This window comes from Mchenga conophoros, linkage group LG23, assembly GCF_057382185.1.
Source record: "Mchenga conophoros isolate Kocher_MC1m ecotype Shallow Benthic linkage group LG23, M_conophoros_male_GT1.1, whole genome shotgun sequence".
In the NCBI taxonomy this organism is placed as follows: domain Eukaryota; kingdom Metazoa; phylum Chordata; class Actinopteri; order Cichliformes; family Cichlidae; genus Mchenga; species Mchenga conophoros.
In genome coordinates, this window is record NC_140547.1 from 12897778 (window position 1) to 12924618 (window position 26841).

Genomic DNA, 26841 nt, shown 5'->3' on the forward strand with positions numbered 1-26841 from the left:
CCCAACAGAGACTGTACTTCCTGAGAATTCTCAGGAGGAATAACATCACACAGAAACTGCTGGTGTCCTTCTACAGAGCCACCATTGAGAGTGTTCTAACTTACTGCATATGCATCTGGTACACTAGCTGTACAGGGGCTCAGAGGAAAGCACTCCAAGGGATCATTAACACCGCCCAAAAGATCACTGGCTGCCCTCTCCCCACACTGGAAGTTCTACACAACGCCCACTGTTTTAAAAAGGCCCAAAACATCATAAAAGACGTGATTGCGGGTGCCGCTCAGGTACGTCCTCCTAGACCACGCCCCGCCACACACATTAACCAGGTAAAATACATATTTAGGCAGAATTTTGCAAATATCTATTTTTCTTTTTTCAGCAGAAGAGTGCTTTTTTTCCAATTATTTTTTAAAAGCCAGGTCAAGGCTCCAAAAGCCCAAAGGCGATATAAGGGTGGCGGCTCACAACAGTTTTTATTTGCTACATGGATCGTTTTAGTTCAGCTGGGTGTCTTTCCTTTTGTTATATTTCTTTAAGAGTTCAAAATGTGTTAATTACATAAATAAAATGTAATTTTCTCTGTAGCACTTCATGGATTTCATAAGCAACACACCTTAGTTGTTCACACAAAGCATAAAGGTAAAAAACAATATATACAGTGTTATCTTGATTTTAGATGTCAAAAAGTATTTGCGGCTCACAGTGTTTTCTTTTGCGTGGAAACCAGGTGCAAATGGCTCTTTGAGTGTTAAAGGTTGCTGACCCCTGCTTTATGGCATGCTTATTTTCTTTAAAATGTCCAGGCACTTCTGTATGAGCTTACCCAAAGAGATGTTGCTCAAATGTTGCCATGACTACTTATAACCACACTGAAATGAAAAGCGGAGGATAAAACCTGCTGCCTCTCAGAAATACCTAATTAAATTAAAGAGTTGTGGTAACCATTTGGACAACAGCACAACAATTCTGGGACATGTGACATGGGTCTTCATAATCTCTTTCACACACATAGAGTAATCAGTTAATACAGTTTTTCCAGGTGGACGAACGCATCTGCTCTGCCAAAGTTTTAAAGCCTTTGTAGAGTCAGGAATGTTCCCACATTCTGGTTCTTATATAATGCCTCTCAAAACACTTTATACAACTTGCCTCACTTACCCATCCACACAAGCTCTTTTTCCTACACCTAAGTGCTTTTTATCTAATACTCACAATTCAATGAAAACATCATTGAATTCAGTTTCTTACCCAACGATACTTTGGCATATAGACTGGAGCTGCCAAGGTTCGAACTACCAAACTAATCGTTTGGTGGTTTTATGGTTCTTCCTTGAAGTATACTACATCCTTTACATTAACTGTAAGAAATAAATGCCCAAAACAAAACTACTAACTGAACAGAACAACTGCTTTTTGGAAACATGATATGTACAGGAAGATTTAACGCAATAGGCCACTGGATGCAGACATGTAAAAGTCTTTGTTATACCTAGGTCATTTTTGGTCTTAATTGTTCTCCGTGTTTGTTCAATTTATGTATTAACACATGTTAATATATCCCAGTATACAAAGCAGGATCATATGGATCCTGTGTGACCCGTATAGCTCTGCTCATGGTGAAACAATGCACATAATTTGAAAATGCAGAGGAGTAAAATACATCCTGTACTTCTCATAAACATGGAAGATACAGGAGAAGATGAACACTGCACTGAACACAGCGTACTCACAGCTGGAGAAGATGAGCGGACATGAATGTTCATCCATTGGAAAGTTGTGCAGCTGCAGCTGGCACTCTGCGTTTATGGTCAACCTGCAAAGAGAACAAGATTTTCTTGAAATGAACCTCTTCTGCTTTGCTCCAGATGGTGTAAATTCATATTCAGGTTTTCAAAGTATGATCTCGATGGAATCGGTGGAATGTGAAAGGAGGAACAATTATTCAGCTATAAAAGCGTCCTCGCAGCTACATATTAGGGATTCAAGTATGATAATCAGCTAGTGTGATGCAGCTTCAAGTGTGAGAAATGTCTAAATCACAAAGCTACTGCACACTCGGGCAAAGAAGCTACTCTTCCATTTCAGTTTCAGCTTGTCCTTTGTAACCCCTGTAAAATGCTTCTTTATGCCCTTCCATGGTCATTTCTACCCAAAGAAAACATTGGCCATGAAACAAAACATCTGTGTAACATAATGTTAATACTGAGGGTTTTTTTTTTGACTTGATAGAAAGTGAAAGAAGAGAGAAAGTATTTTGTTTCTTCACATACTCATTTAATGATTTACAAAATCTCAAAAATGTGCTCAAATCCTTTTTAGACTCAAGCATATAGAGCACTTCATGTTATGTATTTTATTGGATTTTACTTCCAGTTTGGTTTAGTTTCCTATGAGGTTTCTGGCCCACCTTGTTCAGCTATACAAGCTGAATGCCTCGTTACTCTTTGCAGTTAAGCTTTCCAGCTTTGTTAAAACAGATCTTCAGATTTTCCTTCTGTGTCAATGTTGTCCAGTCCTTAAACTCTTGCTTCAGCCTGTGCCTCTGGGAGTCTGATTGCACTGTTTGTTTTGGGGGTGTTTTTTAATTTTATTTGCTCTTTTGCCTGCATATTGCTGGCTTCAGATTAAGCCCAGTAATATAAATTTGAAATTTAGAATAGCCAAAATTATTATTTGATCCAGGGCTGAATCGCTAAGTTTGCTCACTTACAAAGAAACAAACAGACTCTAGTTTGAGAGACAAACAAAAAACTAAAATCAAACAAAAACAAATATTATAAAAGTTGCATATTAATTTGCATGTCATTGAGTGAAATAAGTATTCAATCTCCTAGCAAGACTTTGTACTTGGCGGGTAAACTCTTGTTGGCCCGTTTCTTATTTTCGGTCAGCAGGTTAGCCCACATCTCACTTATGCGTTTCATATCCTGGAAGCGAAGCTCTAACTCTGTTTTGCTGTTGAACTCGCTGACGTATTTCAGTCATTAATTCTTTAAGTTACTTTACAATGAAAAACTTGAAAATTCTATGATTGCAACTGAGACTGAATAACATCTGAAGATGCCACTCTGGACTCGTTAATCTGTCATTTTGTCTGTTCACCTTTGGGGCAAAGGTCACTGTTTCAGGGTAGACAGCCGATACAATAGACGAAACATTATATTCCTTTCACCAGTCACTGTGTATTAGTGGAGGCAAATTTTAAAATGTAAATTATAAAACCAAGCCCCTATCATCAGCCCTCCACCACCGTGCTGACAGTTGGTACGAGGTGTCAGTGCTAATGCGCTGTTTTGGTTTGTGTGTTCTGGAAGGGCATCCCTGTTTTGGTCTCCTCTGTCCAAAGGACGTTGTGCCAGAAGTTTTTCCAAACCTTGCTGTGGTGCCACGTTCTTTTTAGACAAAAGAGACTTCTCCTGCCTCCTTTCAAACAAACCATACTTGTTCAGTCTTTTTCGAATTGTACTGTAATGAACGTTTACATTTAACGTGTTAACCGAAGCCTGTAGAGTCTGAGATGTAGCACTTTTTTTTCCTCCAGTTTCCGAGGATTTCACGGTCTGACCTTGGAGTGAATTTACTGCGACATCCACTGCCTTGGATGTTCTTCATTTATGAATAATCTTTCTCATTGTACTGCTCACTGTTACTGCCCATTCCAGATTAATGGGCAGTAGCACAATAACTGCTCAGGACTGAGATATCTCTCTGAGAATAGTCCATCTAACTCTACTCCATGTTCCATGTTCTAAATGTCCCACTGCCACACATGACAGGACACAGCAAGAGGGGACCGATGGCTTAGATCTTTTTTAGTGACACAAGGTGAATGTGCATAGTTTTATACAGTTTTCATGGCTTTCTCTGGCTGACTGTGCACTTGTGACAGCCTTTATTGTCCTTCAATGGATTTATAAAACTCAAAAGACAGTCATTTAGGTTGCTGTATCCCTCTCCCCAGGTCTATGTGATTGTATGCACTTTGACATAAAATAATAATATAATTAATAATAGAAAGGGGTAAAGCTGTACTGAGATATAATTAAAATAATAATAAAAAAAAAAAGACAAAACCAAAAAGAGCAAATGGCATTTCTTATTTCACTGAAAAAAGAGGCTACAGGAAGTGATGAGGATGCCTTGACCTCTTTTTACATAATGGAATTGGTTCTGTTCACACATCAAACCATGTGACTGAGTAATCAACCATTAAAATAAGGAGAAAAAATCTTAAAGGATTATATTAATTATTCCAAAATGGCTTTCCCAATTTAGTTACAGTGAAGTATAAAAGGAATGCTCTGTACGTGTAGATTACATGTGTCACATTAACAAAAAGACGGTAAAAAGCGAAGAACAGCAGAGAGAAGGATCTTTGCAGAGTGACTCTGGTATGATCTTTCAGCCTCATTAAGGCATGGAACTGGGACAATACGATGCATGTGGGAGAGGCATGGATATCACAAAATGTCATCTCTGTTTACTCCAGCCAAGCCAGTGCACAATTAATACCAAATGACATTTCATAGCCTTGTCTCATGCCATCAGCGGATATTACTCCTCAAAGTTTGCACGCTTCTGAATAAAGCTTCATGAGGACCAATCTTTGTTTATGGCTTGACTTGGACACCGAAATGCTGCTACTTCTTTGTTGGATTTACTACTCTGTGTGAATAAAAAAAGTCTGATAGCCTTTAAAGACACTACGTGTGGAATACTTGGCAATACAGTTGCCTCAACAGAAAGTGTCAATTAAAAAAATGTGAAGATGTCAAACATAAGGGCGGCTACAAAAAAACCGAGGACAGTAGAGAGATGCTTATTAGCGAAGGAGCATTTTATTATAAATGTGAAGTGCTGCAATTACAAAGAGTGCTCGAGGGTACGAGGGTAGATGCCTCTGTAAATTGGTCTTATATCTCAAGCAACCAATTTGCACTTACAATAGTTGAAGATAGAGGCTAATTGCTCTTGCACTGCTCTGTTTGGACAATTGTGCTGCCTTCATTTTATTATTAAATAAGGACGCTAAATTTCCTTACAAGATGAAATGAATGGATGTTGCTGGCTCAAAGGTGACACGGCACAGAAAACATCAAGATCCAGAAAAGTAATTACAAAAATCATATGGAAAAAAATGTTGATATGCTATGTACCATAGGAATGATGTCACAGGGTTACAGAAATCCCACGTTTACGCAGAGGATTAATGTGCAGGTTTTATGCAGGCAATTTTCTGGACTGGGGAAAATTTTATGTTCTTGCAAGGAGTTAAAAGCAGACAGAGGACATTTGTTTTGCATTGCTGTTACATGCTGTGCAATAAAATAAAATGCCATCACATACTGAAGATGAAACATCCGATCACTTAACGCCTCTTCCTGCTAACTCAAGCAAAATTAGCAGTAAGAACAGTAACATTATCTTAACAACTGAAAGAATAAAGCCCACACTGCAGCATTTCTTCCTGTAATGAGGGAAGTGATATTTGGTGGCACATCAGTCCCACCTAAAAACACTGAAACTGGCTCAAATTACAGGATAAATGAGCACAGTGAGAATACAAAGACCCTTATAGAGAGCACATGTATCAGAAGCTTAAATGGGGCCGAATGAAACAACATACATTTCAAATTTTATTTATAAGCACAAATAAATCTATTGTTATACTATGTTCACTATGTTATACTTTAACTATTTGTGTACATAATACTATATTGCCAAATTATGATTATGTGTCCAGTATTAAAACAAACAGAACTAAGAAATAAGCAAATATGGGGACAGACGTAAGAATGTGGGTATGCCATATGCTATTTATGGCACCTCATGCATACTTAGTGGATATACAAGTTTATGCATATACAATTAAGCCATGCTGAGAAGCATAGAGGCAAAAGAACACAAAAGAATGAGAATCTCTTAAAATGCACCTGAACACTTTGACTCAATGCTTCAACTGCTCTACAAAGTCCAGCAGTAACGGTCTAAATACCTTTCAAAGTTTTCAGTTCAAAACTTCAAAAGGTGGCGGTTGGTACCACCACCTCGCAGCAGCCTAATAATTGGCTGGGTGTGGAGTTTGCATGTTCTCCCTGTGCCTGCATGGGCTAAATGGACTGAACTTTATACAGTCCTTTTCTACTCTGCTTGAGTACTCAAAGTGCTGAACAGAACATGCCTCAATCACCCATTCACACACATTCATTGAAGCACTTGTTTCTACACCAAAGTGCTTTCTAGCTAACACTCACATAACAGAAAGCAACTTGGGGTACACTATCCTGCCCAAGGATACTTTGGCATGCAGATTGGAGCATCAAACCACTAACCTTTCGATTAGTAGATGATCTACCCTCCTGAGCTATTTATGTAGACACACTGTAGCAAAGTGGCAACCTGTCTGGGATGTACCCCATCTGGACAGCTGGGATATGCTCCACCCCCAAGTTTAATAAGCGGCTACAAAAATTAACTGAAGAATGTATGGATTAAGTACAGGGAGGTTCATCTTTGAATGCATGTAACTGGGGCATGAGTTTCACAGAGGCATTTGCAAGTGAAGAAGCGTCTGTGGTTAGTGATCGCACTAGATTTTTAGGGCATGGTATGTCTGGACACTGAACTGGACTTTGGGGGTCAGGTCAATTCGCAGGATTAAAGGGTTCCTTATTACACTCTCTGACTGTGTCTCCATATTTGTCCGGGTACGCTGAGGGACAATTCTGCATATCTTCTGACTGTGTTGTATTACAGTAAAACATGAACAGATGTCTGTGTTGAGTTCTGTCTTTACCTTAAGGTATAAAGTATCTTCCCATCGTTCCATATCCTGAGCAGCTGGTTAGGCATTGTAATCCAGTGGGAATCTGCAGTCTTGGAGTTTCTGAAGATGGTGTCAGGTAGCCAAATAAGTCCAACCATGTTGCTGTTCAGAGTCAGTATTTTCATTGTGCTGTTGTATCTGAGGCGACTGTCGGTCCACGTCTGGGCAAAGATGATGTCAATTTGATATTCCTAGAAAAACAAAACCAAACAACGCATCATTTTTTTTTGCCATATTATAATCCAAACTATTAAAAAATAAAATACTAATGCTGTTCTGTGGCTATGGGAAGAAAACAGGAGCGATGTCACCTGCTAACCAGGATTATTGAATTTCTGTTTGTGAATGACTCTTTATAGGAGTATTGTGTGTGTCAGAAACACATGAGTCTATACCATCAATCATGTGTCATTTTCACCGGGGTCAGCGTCTATCATTTTATGTATTCACTTGGCCATATGTGACCAGTGATGCTTATTCCATCATTGGTCTGACCTTTCAAAGGCTACATTATTTTTTATCAATTTGTATTTTTTTGAATAAAATGGTAATTTACTACAATTAATGTGAAATATGTAAATGAGAATGAGACAGCTGATGGACAGACCGATGGCACGCCTGTGTTAACCAGCAGACCTGTGAAATGTAAAAAAAAAAAAAATCATATTGTTAAACACACTGCTGCTCACTGTATTCATTAAAATACTATATACTCTATTAGTTGTCCTTCATTCAAGCCTGAAGAGTAGGATGGACAGAGCTCTTCATCTGCAGCATCAAGACTCAAGAACAATTTACCACTTCAGCTCCATTTAGCTGACTCTGTGAAGTCTTTAAAAGAAGAACAATTGAATGGCATTCATTTTAAACTACAAAAACCCGTCCATGACTGTCTGTCCATCCATCCATCCAATTCAGGGTCGCAGGGTGGCTGGAGCGTATTCCAGCTGCCATTGAGCAAAAGGTGGGGTAGACTCTGGACGGGTTCCCAGTCTATGTCAGGGCTAACACGGAGAGACAGCCCACCATTCAAACTCACATTCACACATTTTTCTGCATTTTTTTTTTAACCCTGAGAGTTTCATAAGGTGATATCCACATGAAAAATGAAAAAAAAAAAAAAAAAAAATTAGGCATGAAAAATGCATTTGAAACTGACTGTTTTCTAATATTTTACTGGAGAAAAGTACAAAAAGTGCATTCTGGGTAAATTGTCAAGGCTCCATATCACCAAGTGCAATAGGTGGCTGCTCAGTACAGGTTAGAGCAAATCACAGGTCTCCTTTTACCTACATTTGATACCACGATCATTTTGTAGCCATTATTTCTTCTTAGTCAAATTATTTTCGAATTTTCATGGTAAAGTGAAAACTGAACCTCTGACATTCTCTCACTTATTTACATTTTTAGTCTTGACTCACTCTACTTCTTATCTAACTCTCAAATACATTATCTGAATCTTATCTCATGTAGGTTTTTAAATTCTCTCCTAATATTAAAACTACTTACTAACTCTGCCAAGAGTTATTATCAAAAAGCTTATATGCAGGTTACAGTCTTCCATTTAAGCAGGGAGGAAAATTTGAAAATGAATCCAGTAGCATACCACCGAAGAGCCGATGATGCTGTTGATATAAAGTCTTTTTTTTTCAGGATTTAAAACCAAACAAATATACTGTTATGACACTTCCTGGTATTTGTGGTGGTTTTAGCACCTGAAGGTGTAAAGTGGCAGTGAAAAGCCTCCTGCATTTCTTATGAGTAAATATATGTTCTCAATGTACAGTTCGGCCCAGTGTTGCTCTTATAAGCAAGCACGACTTCACTCAGTACGCTGAAATCCTGCACTCTATGGTAGCAGCACTCATGGAGTTGGAGGTTTTCTTGGTCTGCAGATGATGCTTAGACATTCACTCAGTACTTTTTAAAACCTAAGAAAACTAAAACAAAAAGTTATTTAAGACACAACGTGATTAAAGAACCACATCACTATTACATTAATTGCACATAGGATGCAATTTAATCAAGCTAACAATTGACTGTTATTCAAAAGATACAGTAACTATCCGTGTTGTGACAAGAAAACATATAAATCATGTAGATGAGCAATGATGAGTTGTGCTAGTGCGATCTGCGATATGCCAAGCTAAAATCCTCCTCAGCAACAGCTGAGTTCTTACAGTCCTCTGGTAACAATACAGACAAAGAAGTGAAGCATAATGAAATTAATGATAGCCTGCCCTCCTCCAGCAACCTACATCTTTTTATTCTGCTGCCACCGCCGGAGATGCATTTGACCTTTTACCCAGTCTCTGCACCAGTTTGAATAGCTCACCAATTAGAAGGAAGTCCATAATCAAGAGAACCACTGGGTACTCATGACCTTTAATTGTGTGGTGCTCAGGGGAAAAAAATGTAAATAATATCCAGCACTTAATGACCAGTGAAAGAACAGAGCTGCAGATCAAACAATGAAACTTAATATGAGCTGAATCACATCTGGAAACAGTCAGCTGCAGGTGGAGGGAGAGACGTAACCCTTACCCATCAGCAATTCTAGCTTTGAGTGTGTTGTATAATTTCACATTAGAGGTAATTTTAACTATTCTGAAGGAGTATCGATCACACTTCCCCTCCCTGCTGCTTGCAGCTGCTTCCAGTCATTACAGCAGGTGTTACTGTGAAGAAAATGGGTCTTTCACCTCAAATGCCTCAGAGGAGCAGCTATATTAAGATTGCTGATGTAGAGATACTGTACATACTCATGTTAAATTTAAAGGTGCTGATGTGCATTACAAATAAGATAAGATAAGATAAGATAACCTTTATTAGTCCCACAGGTGGGAAATTTGTTTTGTCACAGCAGGAAGTGGACAGTGCAAAAGTTATGACGCAAAAATTAGAATACAATAAGAATAAATACAGTACACAGCTGTACAGAATAGAATAAAATAATATACTATATACAGTAGAATAAAATAGAATAAAAATATACAATAAGATAAAAATAGAATACGAATGCTATATACAACTGAGTAAAAATACAACGATGCCAGAAAAGATTATTGCACTTAGTGTTATTGCACATGTGTGGATGTGTGTGTTTGTTCAGTTAAAGTCTTTGTTGTGGAGTCTGACAGCAGTGGGGAGGAAAGACCTGCGAAATCTCTCCGTCCCACACCGTGGGTGCCGCAGTCTCCCACTGAAGGAGCTGCTCAGTGCTGTCACAGTCTGCTGCATGGGGTGGGAGACGTTGTCCAACAGGGATGACAGCTTAGCCGCCATTCTCCTGTCACTCACCACCTCCACTGGGTCCAGAGGGCATCCTAGAACAGAGCTGGCCCTTCGGATCACCCTGTTCAGTCTCTTCCTGTCCCCAGCAGAGATGCTGCCGCCCCAGCAGACCACACCATAAAAGATAGCAGAAGCCACCACAGAGTCATAGAAGGTCTTCAGGAGTGGGCCCTCCACCCCAAACGACCTGAGTCTCCGCAGCAGGTACAGCCTGCTCTGCCCTTTCCTGTAGAGGGCGTCTGAGTTATGAGTCCAGTCCAGTCTGTTGTTCAGATGAACACCAAGGTACCTGTAGCTGTCCACAGCCTCAATGTCCATACCCTGGATGTTCAGTGGTTGCAGTGGAGAATGCTTGTGCCTGCGGAAGTCTACCACCAGCTCCTTGGTTTTACTGGCGTTGATCTGGAGGTAGTTCAGCTGGCACCAGTCCACAAATGGACTCCACATGATCATTTCATTCAATATAAAGTACAGAATAAAAGATGTTCATCTTTCACTTTAACCAGCAAGGTTTTGATTTGCTGTCCAGTAAGAAAAAAAGAATAAAACAGCGTTTCCAGCTTTGTGTTGGCAGTTTGGGAAATGGCCCACCTCATTTCGATATGGCAATGTCTCTCTACAAAAAGACAGAGGCATGAAAATAATGATTTTCCCAATTTGGTGTGACCTTCATCCCATTTAACACTATTATGATTAACTGCAATGTCACCTGTGAGCCAGGTGTTATCAATAAACTGGAAGAGTTGGACCTCGTTATTGCTTCTGTGGCTAAATGGGACCAAATCTCTGCGACCAGGCTTGAGCACCTGTGGAAAGACCCCAACTCCCCTCATTGTGTGTGAGTAAACCATTAAATTTCAGTTTTTGGGGAGTGGGGGAACATGTAGTTCTTTTGTGCCGGCCGACTTCAAATTGGACAAACTTTGACCAATTGTGAACTGTCCCGACAGCTTGTGGCATTCGAGTTCCAGAGAAAATGTTAAACTAATAGGGCAGCACGGTGGCACGGTGGTTAGCACTGTTGCCGCACAGCAAGAAGGTCCTGAGTTCAATTCCAGCATCAGAAAGGCTGGGGTCTTTCTGTGTGGAATTTGCATGTTCTCCCCGTGTTTGCGTGGGTTCCCTCCGGGTACTCCGGCTTCTTCCCACCATCCAAAGACATGCAGCTTGAGGGGATAGGTTAATTGGATAATCCAAATTGTCACTAGGTATGAATGTGAGTGCGAATGGTTGTCTGTCCCTGTGTGTTGGCCCTGCGACAGACTGGCGACCTGTCCAGGGTGTACCCCGCCTCTCGCTCTATGACAGCTGGCATAGGCTCCAGCGACCCTGAAAAGGATAAGCGGATGGATGGATGTTAAACTAATTTCTTCAAGTCAGAGAATGGTGCATATAATTTAATTTTTGCTTGATGCATAAAGTTAAAAGATTAAAACTGATAAAACAAGTTTAAAAAAAAAGAGACTTTTCCATTTGATTACTTTTTGTATGATGGATTATGCAGAAAAAGTAGAATTGGGCTGAAAGATCTATCGCTTTATCACCTATTCAGGTTGTAAATTATGTTTTTTAAAAAGTAACTAAGTAACTAAGTAATTAATTACCTTTGAAAATAAGTAACCAGTAAAGTAACAAGATTACTTTTTGGGGGAAGTAATCAGTAATTAGTTACTGATTACTTTTTTCAAGTAACTTGACCAACACTGGTTACAACTGCTGTCGTAATGTTGGCTGATATGCAAATTTGAGTGTGCAGGTGCCTCTCCGTGATTTGTGCATACAGGGGGCGGACAAGAAAACATGTACGGATTGGCTAACTACCTGGAGACAACGTATATGATGACACCGCCATGGACTGCCAGTCATTCATCCTCAGCTCACCTTAACCGACCGCTGTTTCTTTATACAGGAGCATGTAGGGGTGGACTGCCTTTTTATTTGATGACCTTTTTCTCATGTTTTTGTTAGTTGGGGAGATAAGTCATTGTCATTTGGTTTGATTCTTTTCATAGATAAGTTTGGTACATCCTTTAGATAGGCTCCCTTTTGTTTGTTGTTTTGGCGTTAGGTCCACCCCAAAGCTATAGTCCGTTCCTTTTGCTTTGTTAAAATTCACTCACTCTAAATAAATCACCATCAAAATTGTACTCGTTGTGTGATGTGCTGCTTGGGGTCATACGGGGATGGATCACCCTTATGTTATAGTCTGGCCACCCCTAGACGGGCCATAACATTATGCAATGTTTTGGTTTTTTTCATTCAGTGTATAAGAGTTATCACAGATGATGGTGAGTACCTAACTCTTAAGCTTTTGTGTTGTTTGGCTTTTGAAAATTGTTCTCCCTTAGAAACACTGACAAACATCAAAAACTACAAATTTTTCACAAAAGTCCTTTTGTTGTTCTCCAAAAATGTGATTAATTGTGTTTAAAAAGGTTACTATATTCTAAATGTAAAAAGTGCAAGCTACAAGCTATTTAAAAGCATGTGCAGAAGTGCAAACATGAGGTTTTTATAGAGGTTTTTGGTAATTGAAGATAATAAGGGTATTCTGTTCATTTGCAGTTTTGACATGTAGACATGGAAAATGCTTGACAAAATAAGTGTAGGTTCATATGAGGCACCAGTGTAAATTTACTTTTTTAAATACACTGTGGAGAAAGCTAAATATTATCCCATCATTTCTCATTCTGTCCTGTCTGACAGAAGTTAAGTTAGGTCACGCTGACCACATTTACTCTCATAATGGAATAATTCCTCATCAGCTTTTAAATCATGTGGACAAATGGGAATATTACTCCTTATTGAAAACATGCACATGGCTTAATGTCGAGGAATTATTCTGCCACAGTTTACCCGTTGTTTAAAGTGGCCAGAATGCAAATGAGACAGCCACCGGGCTGAATAATGGCTCAGGAATGAATGTACAGCTGAAATGTGAGGCAGGATGACACCTCTGCTCTGAACCGCCTGCAGTGGTTCAGCTGTTCAGGGCCATCTTCCACTAACCTTCCTGTCTTCTTATGTAAATACATCTTTGTTAATGACTTTTTTAGATGCAAAGCAATTTATAGAATAACCTTGTTCTGCACTGTGTCGCCTCAAATGGGTGGGATATGCCTAATCACCACATTCTGCCTATGCAGAGGAATACTTGAAATATAAAACATTAAAATTGCCTCTTTGACCCCTGCATGGAATTATGCATCTATAAGCTCTGCAGTAAGACACGCACACACGAGTTGTTTGATATATTATAATTTGTGGTTACGACTCAATTCCAAAACCGTGGGACACTGTAAATTGTAAATAAAAATGTAAGTAAAGTGAGTAAATTATATTTATATAGCGCTTTTCACAGATAAAAATCACAAAGTGCTTTACAACACAAGAAATGGAAATATAAAACAATGTAACAGTAAATAAAACAGCAATGCAAAACAATAAAAACACCATAAATGCTTTTTTTTTTTTTTAAATAAAAATGTCTTCAGCTGTTTTTTAAAAGAATCAATGGAGTCCGTGCAGCGTAGAGACAGTGGAAGAGAATTCCACAACTGTGGTGCCACTGCCAGAAAGGCCCGATCACCATGAGTTTTAAAACGAGTGTGTGGTACCACCAGCAGTCTCTGATCTTATGACCTTAAAGCTCGAGACGATGAATGTGGTTTCAGCAGGTCAGATAAATACTGGGGAGGTTGACCATGTAGGGCCCTAAAGGTTAGAACTAAAATTTTAAAATGATACCTAAAACTTAAAGTGAAGGGAGGCTAAAACAGGATTTTCCTTTGCTTCTCTGCTTCCCCTTGAGGAATGCATTTTGGTTTTTGGACTTTACGTTAAGTTTTTCTTTATCCTGCCCAACTGAGTCTGAATTTGGGACCTTCCATTCAAACCCTGACATAGGAATTCATGGTAAATACTTACACTCAGAGTGCAGCCAGAACCTTGTGGATCTGAAACTGAAATTCCTCCACTATTAGTGACGCATTTGCTGCAGGATGGTGATTTAACTACAAAATGGGATATCTGCTTGGTAGTCTCAAATCTAAACAGAAGTATGACAAGAATACAACCAGTTGGCAACCAGATGAGCTGAATCCCCTACTGCAAAAAGACTGGACACAGACGAGTTGTGCTCATTGGTGCAGACTGACTCAGATCGATTGACTGCATTTACAATTTAGATGGCAATTATTTGCAAACCTCTACTAATCTGACTGACAGTGACTGTGTGTGATCAGAACTTGGCTGTTTGGGGTCTTCCACCAGGTGGCCTGTGCAATCACCTTACAGTTAGAAGTGGTTGAGGGTGTGAATAGCAAAAAAACCCCAATCATCGATAAACACGGTTGACTGAGCCGTAAGAGAGCAGTTAATTTAATCAACACCCAACTGGCATTTCTGTTCAGCTGGTTAGCTTTTGTGTGTAGACCGTGTTTCAAATAAAATAGGGCAACTTAGGTAACATTAGATGAATACATAAATCTTGCTTCTTTGTATACTATTATCAAAAGTTTGAGGTCAGGCCTTATTATGGGAGTTTCTCAGAAAAGGTGAACAAGACTTGACTTTTAACTGGACATTAAAAGGCAGCAGTAGAGCTGGCATGCTGATATGTGCCAACATATGAATATAGAATTGAAAATATAGAATAATGGATAGAATAAAAGAAAAATGAGAGCAAACTGCATTTTCACCCTTGGGTATTCATCGACTTTATTCCAAAGATTGTGGTTGCACTATTGGTGCCCAACTTCAAGTTCTTCAAGGATTATAAAGTCTATATTTTACTTCACATGAACTGAACTGAAGCACTTTCAGAACAAGTATTTCTTCTGAAAATCACAAATAGCTGTATCTTTCATTCTTGCCACATCCTTGTTTTCAACTACCTAGCAATTACCTGCCTGACTAAACATCGTCCTGCTAAAATCTGTAGCCTTTTAGAGTTGTATTGTTAATTTCCAATTCGTAAGTTCAGCGTGGGTCACTGCACCAAGAACGATAAACTAGGGCAAAGTGTACAGCTTCAGCCCTGCAGTGTGAAGCTGGCACTTAATGATTATGCAGAAAAAGGCACAAAGTACATACTGTATCTGTCCTCTGCTTTGAGTCATCTTGGCACTCTCCTTCCCGGCTAAGGGTTTTCTTCTTGTACTTATTAAAGGCAGCAAAAGGTTACATGTAAGAAGGAGGCTAACTTTATCATCCATGTGGTAGGGCCTAGTGCTCAAAGTGCACAGACACAGTAGGTGAAGGCTGAAAACCAAATAATTCACACTTAGATTCAGTTTAGATTCGGGGCACGCGTGATCACAAGCATGTGATAAAACTGACTGTGCATACTGTTCTGGGTTATCTGGTTTTCACCAGATCTTTGCCATTTCTTGTGGTGTTTTCTGGACGTGTTCCCTGTCTCTGTCATCATTTTAACTTGAAGTGTAGTTTCTCATGTGACTTTTGTTTATCAGGTTTTCAGCAAACATCACAAGCTCATTCCCGTGTCTTCATCTGCATTTGGGTCAACCTCAACACATTGACGTGGTATGCAAACCTGTTTCTGCCTCACTCCGTTTTTTTTCTCCCACTGAAAGAGTCTGCTGAACGTAAATGGACTGAGGATGGTTTTAGCATGGATCGCTAGACCACGCAAACAATGGTTGTTGTGGTTTATTTTGGTTATCATTCATGTTTCAGAGTTGAGTTAACTTTATCAGCCCACAAAAAAGCTATCCGGTGTTTCTGTCTTTTAGTCTGCTTCAGCCAATTAAAAAAAATATATTTCAAACCTTCTGCTAACACTCAACAGCCTTAAGTCCTCTGAACATTACTGATCATAATGGCCAGCATATCCAGTTAGCAGAGAACTTATCAGATACAGGTGACACTGGTAATGAATTAAGATTTTTAATTTCATCAACTGCCCAGCTACAGCTGATAATTCTGAGACCACATCCCAGCGCATGCATTCCTCCGGTATTCCTGCATGAAACTACAACCTGCCAACATGTGACTCGTCCCTGAAACTTGGACTAAAACCAGAGAAAAGAGAAAAAGGTGGACCAGTTCTGCTTTTTTTGACCTTTTCTGTTGAGTAGCAATGGTGGCTGCCAGTATTTTTGTTACTTCCTCTTAAATAAGGTAGTTGTTCACACCACACAAATGATCAATGATGAGGTCACTGTATGAACAAATAATTCCTAAGAGACTAAAGCTCAGGTTGCAGACAGCTCAACTTTTTTTTTTTCTACTGCCAAATCTGTGTGAAGATGTCTGAGCTGTTCAGACCTTCTGCTTATGACCAATCAGATGAAGTTATGTAGAGAGAGAGAGAGACATTATTTTATACACAACTTCTATCATTGCACAAATTTGAATGCATGTTAGACATCATGACTGTTAGTGCTAAAAGAATATTTTACTAAAGCTGTTAAAGCGGAATGAGGAATATTAACAAAAGACTGAGTAGCAGACTGATGAAGTTAGCAATGCTGTGTGTCTGAATGGCTTCAGGGTCATTAAAGAAATTGAATATATGCCAATAAAAGGTTTTCTCAAACCTTGATTCTTGTGCTGTTAGTTGAAGTTTCTTTCAGGGGAGAAAAAAAAAACAAACTAAAAGTATGGATGGAAGGCACTTTCTGAAATACAGTAATGTCAAGGACAGAGAGTCACATCACTGGGCCAGAACGAGACCTGGAAAAACTCTAACAGAAGCTGAAAATACCTGCCAAGTAGGGCTGGGCGATATGGCCTAAAATCCATATCGCGATATAATTTGAAGCACGTGCGGTAACGATATATATCGCGATATATTCTTTTCTTCTGTATAACGTATTTTCCACACTATAAGGCACACTTAAAATCCTTTAATTTTCTCAAAAATCGAGTGTGCCTTATGTATGAATTCTGGTTGTGCTTACTGACCTCAAACCGATTTTGGTGTGCAGAAATCTGTTAAAAAATGTTTTGATGGATTCTCAGAGTATTATGGCTGCCGTAGTGAGGAGCTTCGCGGAGTAATCTGGGTCCAAAACTCCGTCCGCTTCAGGTCCCAAAGTCAAACGAACGGTCTAAATTCTTTCATCTTTAATAAAATCATCAGCGTTGCTGCTTTAGCAGGTGTAACATTAAGTTTAACATCCATGCATCCATGAAAACAGAATTTATTAGATTTAACGGAGTTAGAAGTTAACAGGAAGTTAGCCTGCTAGTTTCCACCTAAACATTTCATACCATGTTCTGACTGAGAGATTTTTGAAACTAATTAAAACGTACAGCTCTGCTACCACTTCCAACATAAATGAAGACAGGAAACTAAACAGCAGTGGCGTTTGCAGGGTTACTGAAGTTCGACTACCTGGTATATAATGTTGTGCTACGTGATTGCTAGCGACATAGCTATGTTAGCATAACATTAGCACAGTGAAGCTGGAGGATGAACGCCAAATTTTTTTCCACTCGATAAAAGTTAACGTGAGGGATTCTGGTGGTTAGGGACAAATGCAATCGCGTAGCAGGATGCTATACACGGGCCAAACTTCAGTCAGGAGAACAACTGGGATTATTCATCCACAATACGAGGTTAGTCATTAATATACTGCAACAACATGGGAACAGAACAGCTGCGAGAGAATTCAACATTAATAAATCAATGTTACGGAAGTGGAGGAAGCGCAGTTTTTGGCTTTCCCCACATTTCAAAAGTGCTTCATCTCTTTGCTATGACTGTCGCCCGCCATAATTTGCAGATGATAATGGTTGTAGCGCTGCGATGCTTTCGACCAAAACAGGCGCAGCTTGATGACATCATCAACATGCGCTATCACGATAGAGCGATATAGTCAAAATCTCTATCGTTGGCTAATTTATATCGTTTCTATCGTATATTGTTTATATCGCCCACCCCTACTGCCAAGCAAGGTTACTAGGTAGTCGCTGACTCTTAGATTACTTAAATAAACTGTGAAGAACAAATATATTAGAAAAAAAAACAAGGATTATTTATGTCTTTTGATACAGTGGCTGTACATTAACTCCCAAAAACAACACACTGTGACGTCCCCAGAGGTGCTCAGACTCTCCCACATAACTGCATCACTGAAACTGATACCTCAGGTTTTGCAGATTTTATCAGACAATCTGCCCTGCAAGAGAACAAACCAAAAACACACTGAATCCTTCCTTCCTACTAGGAAAATTTGCTTCTGTTAACAGTAGGCAAGACAAAGAGGATCCTTTGTACGCACAGGTATCATGAAAATTATGAACACTGCTAAAAACAGAAAAGATATTTCTGAGTTCATTAAATACTAACTGAACCACACGTGAAGAATATTAATATTCCAGAGACCTGTTCTATGTTGTGTTACCGAGAGCCTCATAATTTGATCCTCATGCTGATGGCTTAATTTCCCAAATCTTCAGCCACAAAGTAAAAATAAGAAATGCAACATTCTCTTTGTTCAACTAGACGCTTTGTAACTGTTAAACCATCAGTTACAAAACTGTTCTTTACACCATGGATGAGAAATGATCAAGGTCATTTTGTATTCTAGCAGGTGTGAGCCAAACAGTTACAGTGACTGCAAACTGCAGGGACATTACAAATTAATGTTATGGTGGGAGCTAAAGAAAACCACACGAGCAGGGATGTTGGAGGAGCTCTGCCAGCAGCTTCTTTCTGCAGCAGGAAATGAGCTGGCATAAATACTGTGTTTCTCTGGTCATCCAGTGTATAACAAACAGCTTGTGAGTGGGAAGCTCTCAGTGAGAAAAGCATTGTTGGCTTTTGTTTGGCAGGAATTCCTTGTTTACAGGAGGCTTCCTTGGACACTGCATTCCCAGCAAGTTCTGTATTAACACAACTACTTTATGATTACAAAGATTTGGTCTTCTCTGATTAAGCATATTGTTCACTGCTAACAAAAACATGTCTCAGAGCTTTGCTTTTTCTGATTAGCTCCTTCTTGCTGTGCTTCACTGTCACTATTTTCAAATTAAACAGCTTACTGGAAATCGGTCCCCATTTAGATGCTTTCCTTTTCAACACCTTTTCTCTAAACCACATGACCCTGATTGTTTTACACTCGGCATGGGATCTGTCCTGGTCTGTGTTTTCTGTTGGGTTCTTTGTGCAGTGTTGTACTGCCTGTGCTCGCCTGCATTTGTCTACATGTTCACTGTTATTGGTCTTTGGTTTCTTGTTAGTTTTCTCTTGTGTTGTGGTTAATTTCCCAACTTTAATTAAATATATCACAAGGTAACCCTAATCCAAAGGGGAATTTACAAGTGCATAATGTTTAGATGATCTGACTGAACTAATTCTGGCTGCTGGTTAATGTGGTGTGGTGTGATGGTTGTTCTTAACATGAGTCTGAAAATACAATGTACTGAAGTTTATATAATAAACTATGAAATATTTATAGAGCACAAAATTGCAGCAGTTGCCTCAAGGCGCTTTATATTGTAAAGACCCTACCCCTCATAATCTTGATTTATGCACTTCATAAAATGCTGATTTTATTGCATTAAATACCTTACACAAGAAGCACATTTATTTGGGACTGACATGCAAATACACTAAATTATGACCATAAACCAGCACAAGAGGAACATTTGAGAGATCCAGGTGTATGACACATTGGTGTATGGTATTCTAATTCGGGAGCGTCAAACACATGGCCCTGAAAAGTCCAGTCTGATCGACTCTTTCACTTAGGAACACATGGAAATTACCATGTCAGTTTACAGTTTACCTCCGACAAAGTTTTCACTAATGGAAAGACCATTACTTGGACAAAAAAAACTGGAGGAGCAAATCAACAGTTTAAAATAAACAACTTATGGAAAAGAAGTCTGCTTATAATTATAGGACAAAGTCCTGGTAACAAGCTGCCAGTGGTTTTTCCGTAATATTAAGTCTTCAATTCTTAAAGTTTAAGCCCCAAAAGCTTTTCTCCTCATGCTGTCTTTAATTCATTTCAGCAGCATTTAGATCATGTAGAAAACCACAGAGGTATTATTGAAATTGTACTTTTTAAATATAAAAGTTTGTTTCTGTTTGAGGTATGGCTGAGTCTTGCTGTAGTGGGCATCGGGGGGATAAAAGCAATTCTAACTGTACTTTTCATCAACTGATTAGCGCCGCTTGGTGATTTCCACCCACCAGGCTCAGGAGAGCAGTTAGGAGCTCATTATATCTTAATACAGCACAGTGAGGTAAAGAAGACACGACAGTCACTTGTTTTCTTTTCAGAAATAATATGATCACCTTTTAATAAAAAAAACCCCTTTCTTTAGTGTATATGCATATATAATATAATACAGTACTCTGAAAAGCATTAACCTTCCCTCTAATTTCTCATTAAACAGATTTTAATATTAGACAAAGATAACCCGAGTGAATACAAAATCTCTTTTTTAAAATCATTTATTTTATTAAGGAAAAGTGGGTTATCCAAGCCTGCCTACTCGTCTGTGAAAAAAAGAAACATGCACGTGTTGTGCAACCCTTGGCAGCAAGAACTGCAATCAAGTATTTGTGATATGACGAAGACCAGAGGGCGGGCCCACATTACACCGGTTTTAGAATCGCTGCACTGGCTCCCCGTGTGTTTCAGGATCGATTTTAAAGTTCTTTTATTGGTTTTTAAATGTCTTAATGGTCTTGGGCCTTCTTATCTCTCAGATCTGCTTTTACCATACGAACCCTCGCGGACCCTGAGGTCCTCTGGTACTGGCCTTTTGATTGTCCCTAAAGTCAGGACACATACTCACGGAGAGGCAGCGTTTCAGTGGTATGGTCCTCGTCTGTGGAACAGGCTGCCGGAGGAGCTCAGGGCCGCAGAGAACGTACATGTTTTTAAGAACAGGCTCAAGACCCACCTTTTTAATTTAGCTTTTACTTAGCGTTTATTTATTTTATGCTTATTTATTCTATCCTGTTATTCTATTATTAATTTAGGATTTACCTAATATTTCTTGATTTTATTCTTATTCATTTTTTAATCTTCTTACTCTATTTATATTTATATTGTATCCTGTTCTTATTTATTTTATCATTTTACCCTGTATACATCGTATTGTGTCATATCTCCAGTGTTTCCTCGGAGGGCGCTCTCTGCACCGGGGCTGTTATTGACCGTGGCTGCTGGGTCTCTGGGGGTCCTCTCAGCCTGGCTGGGGGGCTCCTTTGCCTCCCTCCTGCTGTGTGCCCAGCCTGGAGGCTGCGGTCTGTGACCGGCTCCCGGTGCAGACGGCTCCCTGTTATAGTGTTTCCTCACTTGGCTCATGCGAGCCCAGCCCAATTTTTACTCTTTAAGTGTGCGCGTGTGTGTATGTGTGTGTGGGTGGGGGGATATATGTGTATTGAGAGTGTGGGGAGTGAGTTGGAGGGTGGGGTGGGCTGCTTTTAACTATGTAAAGCACTTTGTGCTACATTTTCTCTGTATGAAAAGTGCTTTATAAATAAAGATTGATTGATTGATTGATATCTAGCAACGAGTCTTTCACATGCAGGAATTTTGCCTTTGCAGAATTGTTTTAATTCGGCTACACTGGAGGGTTTTTTTTAGCATGACCATGTCACGTCGGTGTGTGGAGAGAGAGAAGAGGGGACCCAAATGCAGGATTCGCAGGCTGATTGAGGATGTGGACGGTGTTTATTATGAAGACAGAATGAACAGAACATGACAGATTGCACTAAACTGAATGACTGGACTGGACTGGAAACACACGCGGAACCAACAATGATGAGACAAGGAACTAAGAGAAACCGAGGGCTTAAATACACTGGATGACGAGAATGATTAGAAACGGGTAAGAACACAGCTGAACTAAATCGAACTAATGAGACAATGGAAGTAGAACTTGGCGTAATGCACACAGACAAAAGGCTAACACAACAAAACAGGAAACATGCATGTAAACTAAATACTGACAAAAGTCCAAACAGAAAACACTGACAGAACAGCCTGTTTAAGGTCACGCCAAAGTATCTCAGTCTGATTTAAATCCAGGCTACTTCACAACCTTCATTCGTTTTTTGTTTTGCTTTTCTTTTTAGGACCTTTTCCTTCACTATTTTCTGGTAGAGAGGGGAATTCTGATGTTCCTTTTCCTGCTGCCGTTACTTGTATGATATGACGGGACTCAAACCTTCCAGAAACTTCAGCTTTTTTCTCATCAGGTCACAGAAGATTTTCCAAAGATCTGTTATTCAGTTTCTTTAGATTGCGGGGCGACATGTTGCTTTTTGAGATCTTTTAGCCTACTTCACTTTGTCAGGCAACCTCCGTTTAAGTGATTTTTTTTTTTATTCGACAGGTCAGGCAGTAATCAGGTCTGGGTTAATCACAGTTAATTCATGATTTAACAAGAGTGAGCAATTATTTTTCCACACAGCTTCCCCCCTAATTAATTAAATGATTTAAAAACTACATTTTGTATTAATATTTGTTTTCTTTGTCTAATATCAAAATTTGTTTAATCTGAAACATTTAATTTGATAATTATGCAAAAAAAAACAAACAAAATTTAAAATTAGGAAGCAGGCAATAATTAACTTTTTCACAGGAGTGAATATATATAAACTCATTTCCAGCACCTTTGTTTAGCCATTACATTCAGCTTTTAATAATAGCCGGAATACATACAAAAAATGAATAATGATAATAAAAAATGTAATAACTTTTAATTTCTCTTCAGATTTGGGTCGAATCTGAATACTCTGTCTTTAAAGTGGACGTGGAATTTTTAGTCCTTATCTCCTGACACAGTCGTGCATGTTTGAAGAGTCTGTTCTTTAGTTATTACAAGTCACTTTTTAAATGAAGTTGTTCAAAGTGGAACTTCATTGTGTTTGCAAGACAGGGTGAACTTTTGGTACTGTAATTAAATCTTACATGTAGAAGTCCTTGTCCTGTCCTCACTTTTTCATAGCAGCTGGGACATGACATGTAATATATTATCTTTTGTGGACTCGCTTCCTTCTGACAGGTTTAGAAGACAGGCAATTTATCAGGTATACTATTTCCTCAGGAGATTCAATAAACAGCCTACAAAAAGCTGTTTTTACCAGCAACATGAACAAGCTTTTAGTAAGCACACTATTAATCAATGTTAGACAAACATTTAAGTGTTTTCTGTAAAGATGAAAGTTTTTTATCTGTTCTCAGATAAAACTTTAGTGTGAAAATAATGCCACACATTTCACCTGTATTCAGTGTTAACTCATGATGTTCAAGATGATGACAATACCTGATATCTTAGCATTTATGCCAATTAGCATTAAGCATAAAGTCTTTCCAAAGTAGAAATACATTGATCAAATTTAGGGATTGTTGTAAGATAAATAATCTTCAAAGACAGTTTTTCAAATTGACCAAATTGACCTCTTGTAAAATTCTGGTTGACTAATTTCTCATAGACTTCATTTTAAGAATAAAAATAAGCGTTAACTGGAAAAATAATAATAAAGTTCAAATCTATACAACTTGGACAATGTCTTTTAATCTGTGCTTGCTGGATTCATGCGTGAAGAAATAAAATTGTGCTGCTTGCTTTGACAGGAGTGACTTTGGTTGGCAAACCTCTGAACGCAGATACAGATACGCACAAACTATGCTTGAATGGAAGAACGTTAGCATCTCGGTATGAATGTTTGAGATTCAGAATGAAGGGTTTCATTTTGTCTCCGGCAGTACTTCGACTTCACGAGTTCTACGTAGGCGCTGCCAGCTTTTCGTCACAGGACTAGGCATAATGTATAAGGGAACAAATGAACACTAATCGGGCCATTGTTAAAAATGTCACCACAGGTGTGCAGAAAAGTCTTTGACATGTGAAAACGGTCTGCTGAGTTTCTTCAGAAAGGAATTAATCACCACCTGTCTCTTGGAGAAGTCATGGCACCCTGAAATAAACGTTGCATTGTAATTAGAACCAATACAAGTATGACAACTGATGTGACCACATGAACTGCTCTGTGACTGTACGATTTACAATACTGTAAGCTGGTTGCACAGCAGAGACGGTGCTTTACAGCCTATAGAGCACTTTATAAGCAGTAAAGCTGATTCAAGGACAAATTACATATTTACAAATTAAATACTTATTTGATCCCTTGCTAAATTTGTGCATTTGCTCACTTACAAAGAATCCAAAGATCCAAAAATAAAAATTGAGAAATTTTATGCAACTTTTGCATGTCATTGAGTTGAGAGAAAGTATTTGATCTCCGACAGCCCAGTCAGAATTCTGGCTCTCAATCAGTCAATTAATTATAGATGCTCCTGATCATTTCATTATCTGCATGTATGACACCTGTCCATAGAATCAATTTCTTCCATTCAAACTTCTCCACCACCTGGAAAAAGCCCAAAGACTGCCTCACATCAGGAACAAGATTGCAGACCTGCACATGGGCTACAAGACCATCTGCAAGAAGACTGACAAGAAGGTGATAACTGTTGGTCATTTTATATTTCTCCTATTTCCAAATAATGTAACCATCAGTTACCTTCGGTCTGCAACTCCGTCAAAGATCTTGCCTCTTTGGGTGAAGATAAAAGGCAGTTGATCAGCCCAACACTACACAGCAGTTGAGACTGCAGTCACCAAAAACATCGCTGGTAACAAAGTATGCTGTAATTGAGTGAAATGCTGCAGTGCAAAAGAAGGCGCAAAAGAAAATGAGCGCACCGCACAGCTTTGTATTCAAGCTGTTTGGCGTCAACTTGACCCACTGTGTTGGGAGGAAATGGAAACATTAGGTTTGGGGCTGTTGTGTTTGATAAGGAAACAGGGCGTCTTCACTGCATTGGGGAGACCAATGGACAGGGCCATGTACTGGAAAATCTTGGACGAGAACCTCCTTCACTCAGCCAGAAGACTGAAAATTGGTTGTGGATAGATTTGCCATCATCACAATCACACAAAACATACCACCAAATTTATAAAGGAGTGGCTAAAGAAGAAGTAAATTAAGGTCATGGAGTTGCCTAGCAAGTCTCCAGACCTCAGTTGCCAAGCGGAAGCCAAGAAACTTGAATGATTTAGAGAGTTTCTGTAAAGGGGAGTGAGCCAAATTCTCTCCCAAGATGTATGCAACCCTGGTGACCAACTACAAGAAAAGGCTTACCAACAGGAGTTTCTCCACTAGGTAATAAATCATATTTTGTTTCAGAATCAAATATTTATTTGTAAATGAATTTTTAAGTTTTATGAAATACATTTTTCTGGATTTGTGGTTGACATTCTTTCTCTCGCCAATAAAATGAAAAAACCATAAACTTTAGAAACTGTTCATTTCTTTGTTAGTTAAGCATACTCACAAATTAAGCACAGGGTCAAAAGATATTTCTCCCACTGTCTCAAATATCCCAAATATAAACTTCAAGGCTTGCTTTTCATTTACTGAAGTCAGAACATCAAAGCAACAGTGAAACATTCAGCATGACAAAATGGATCAATACAGGAACAAGTAAGCATGTCACAATGATTCTCCTCTGACAGGAGGATTTGGTTTGTATCTGAACACAAGCAGATCTAATTTATTTCCTGCTTTTCTTCTGGGTCACACAGGTCTGTGCAAGCACTGCACTTTCCTCTTCCAGACACTGTGACAAAAAGTAGCTTTCAGTTTGCACCAACAGCAAAGCTCGAGAGCTGTATCAGGTTTGAGGAAAACGCTGATGTCTGCAGCTACAACGAAATCTTTTTTTCTTTCCTCTTTTTTTTTTGTGAAATAAAGTGACTAAAAGCGTCTGTACATTCATCATCTGTGACAAAGTCACTCAAGTGGCAACAGTGATGACAAGGTTAAAGCCCGCGGCTAACCCATGGTGCAACCACAGAGGTGTTTTTGCCTAATTTTGCTGATTAGACTTTGGAAAAACTGTGTGTGGGTGTGTGAAGACTGTTGAACTGACAGCCAGCAGAAAAGTTGATAATGGATGGGTGGAACAGCTTACACATGTATGTTACACATGAGATGGTTTAACCACCCAGAATAACTAAAGACACGTGCTTGTTTTAGAAAACTGAAGCGAGCTAACACTAGAATTTAGCTTTGAGTACATCTGGGCCTGGTTTAGGCTATAGCCGAGACAATACTGGATATGGTTCTATCACAGTAGTTTCATAAACATAGTATTTAGTCTTTCCCAAGCAGGTTTGTCATGGCCACAATTTGCTGCAGGATTTCATCCATCAGCAGCAGTGCATAGCTGGTGGCATGGTGTGTTGGTCCCGGGTTTAACCTCTTCCTGCTGGCATGTAGCAGAGTGTTGTAGTTTTTGTAGAGGACCAAAATATGGAGATGGAGAAGTCCATCCTGTCACTGCTTCAACTCCTCTCCACTTTCACCTTCAGATGAGTCAGAGTTGGATTCTAGATGGTCTGTTTCTACCACTGAGGCCTCCTCCATGTCAGCTTCAGTCCTCAGAGGAGGATGAGGCATCACCTTCACAAATATTTTGCACAAGCATTTCCAGAGCCTCCTGTGTGCTGCAAAGTCTTGCAATCTCCAAACTGACAGCTCTTGCACTACTGACCATACTTTAAGCATGGGTGCAGTGCAAAACACTGTCAAATTTTGTTTTGGTTCTTGCTGCTAAGAGATCTTTAAAGCTCTGACAGGTTACTGATCATTTACTGTTATTGAATTATTTTATAAACCCGAGCGTCACCTTCTAAGAGAAAAAACTTGAAGGTGA

At 39.2% G+C, this 26841-nt stretch overlaps 1 protein-coding gene across 2 annotated transcripts in view; it reads right to left on the reverse strand.

The window, feature by feature from the left end:
• The window catches only part of gabrg3 (gamma-aminobutyric acid type A receptor subunit gamma3), a 91475-nt gene that overhangs the window by 19236 nt on the left and 45398 nt on the right, over positions 1-26841 (reverse strand). For both annotated transcript variants that reach the window (XM_085263980.1, XM_085263981.1), the window contains 2 exons: positions 6797-7017; positions 1731-1813 (listed from right to left, as the gene is read on the reverse strand). In XM_085263980.1, the coding sequence (XP_085120106.1) occupies positions 1731-1813; positions 6797-7017 (304 nt within the window). The remainder of the gene's footprint in view (positions 1-1730; positions 1814-6796; positions 7018-26841) is intronic.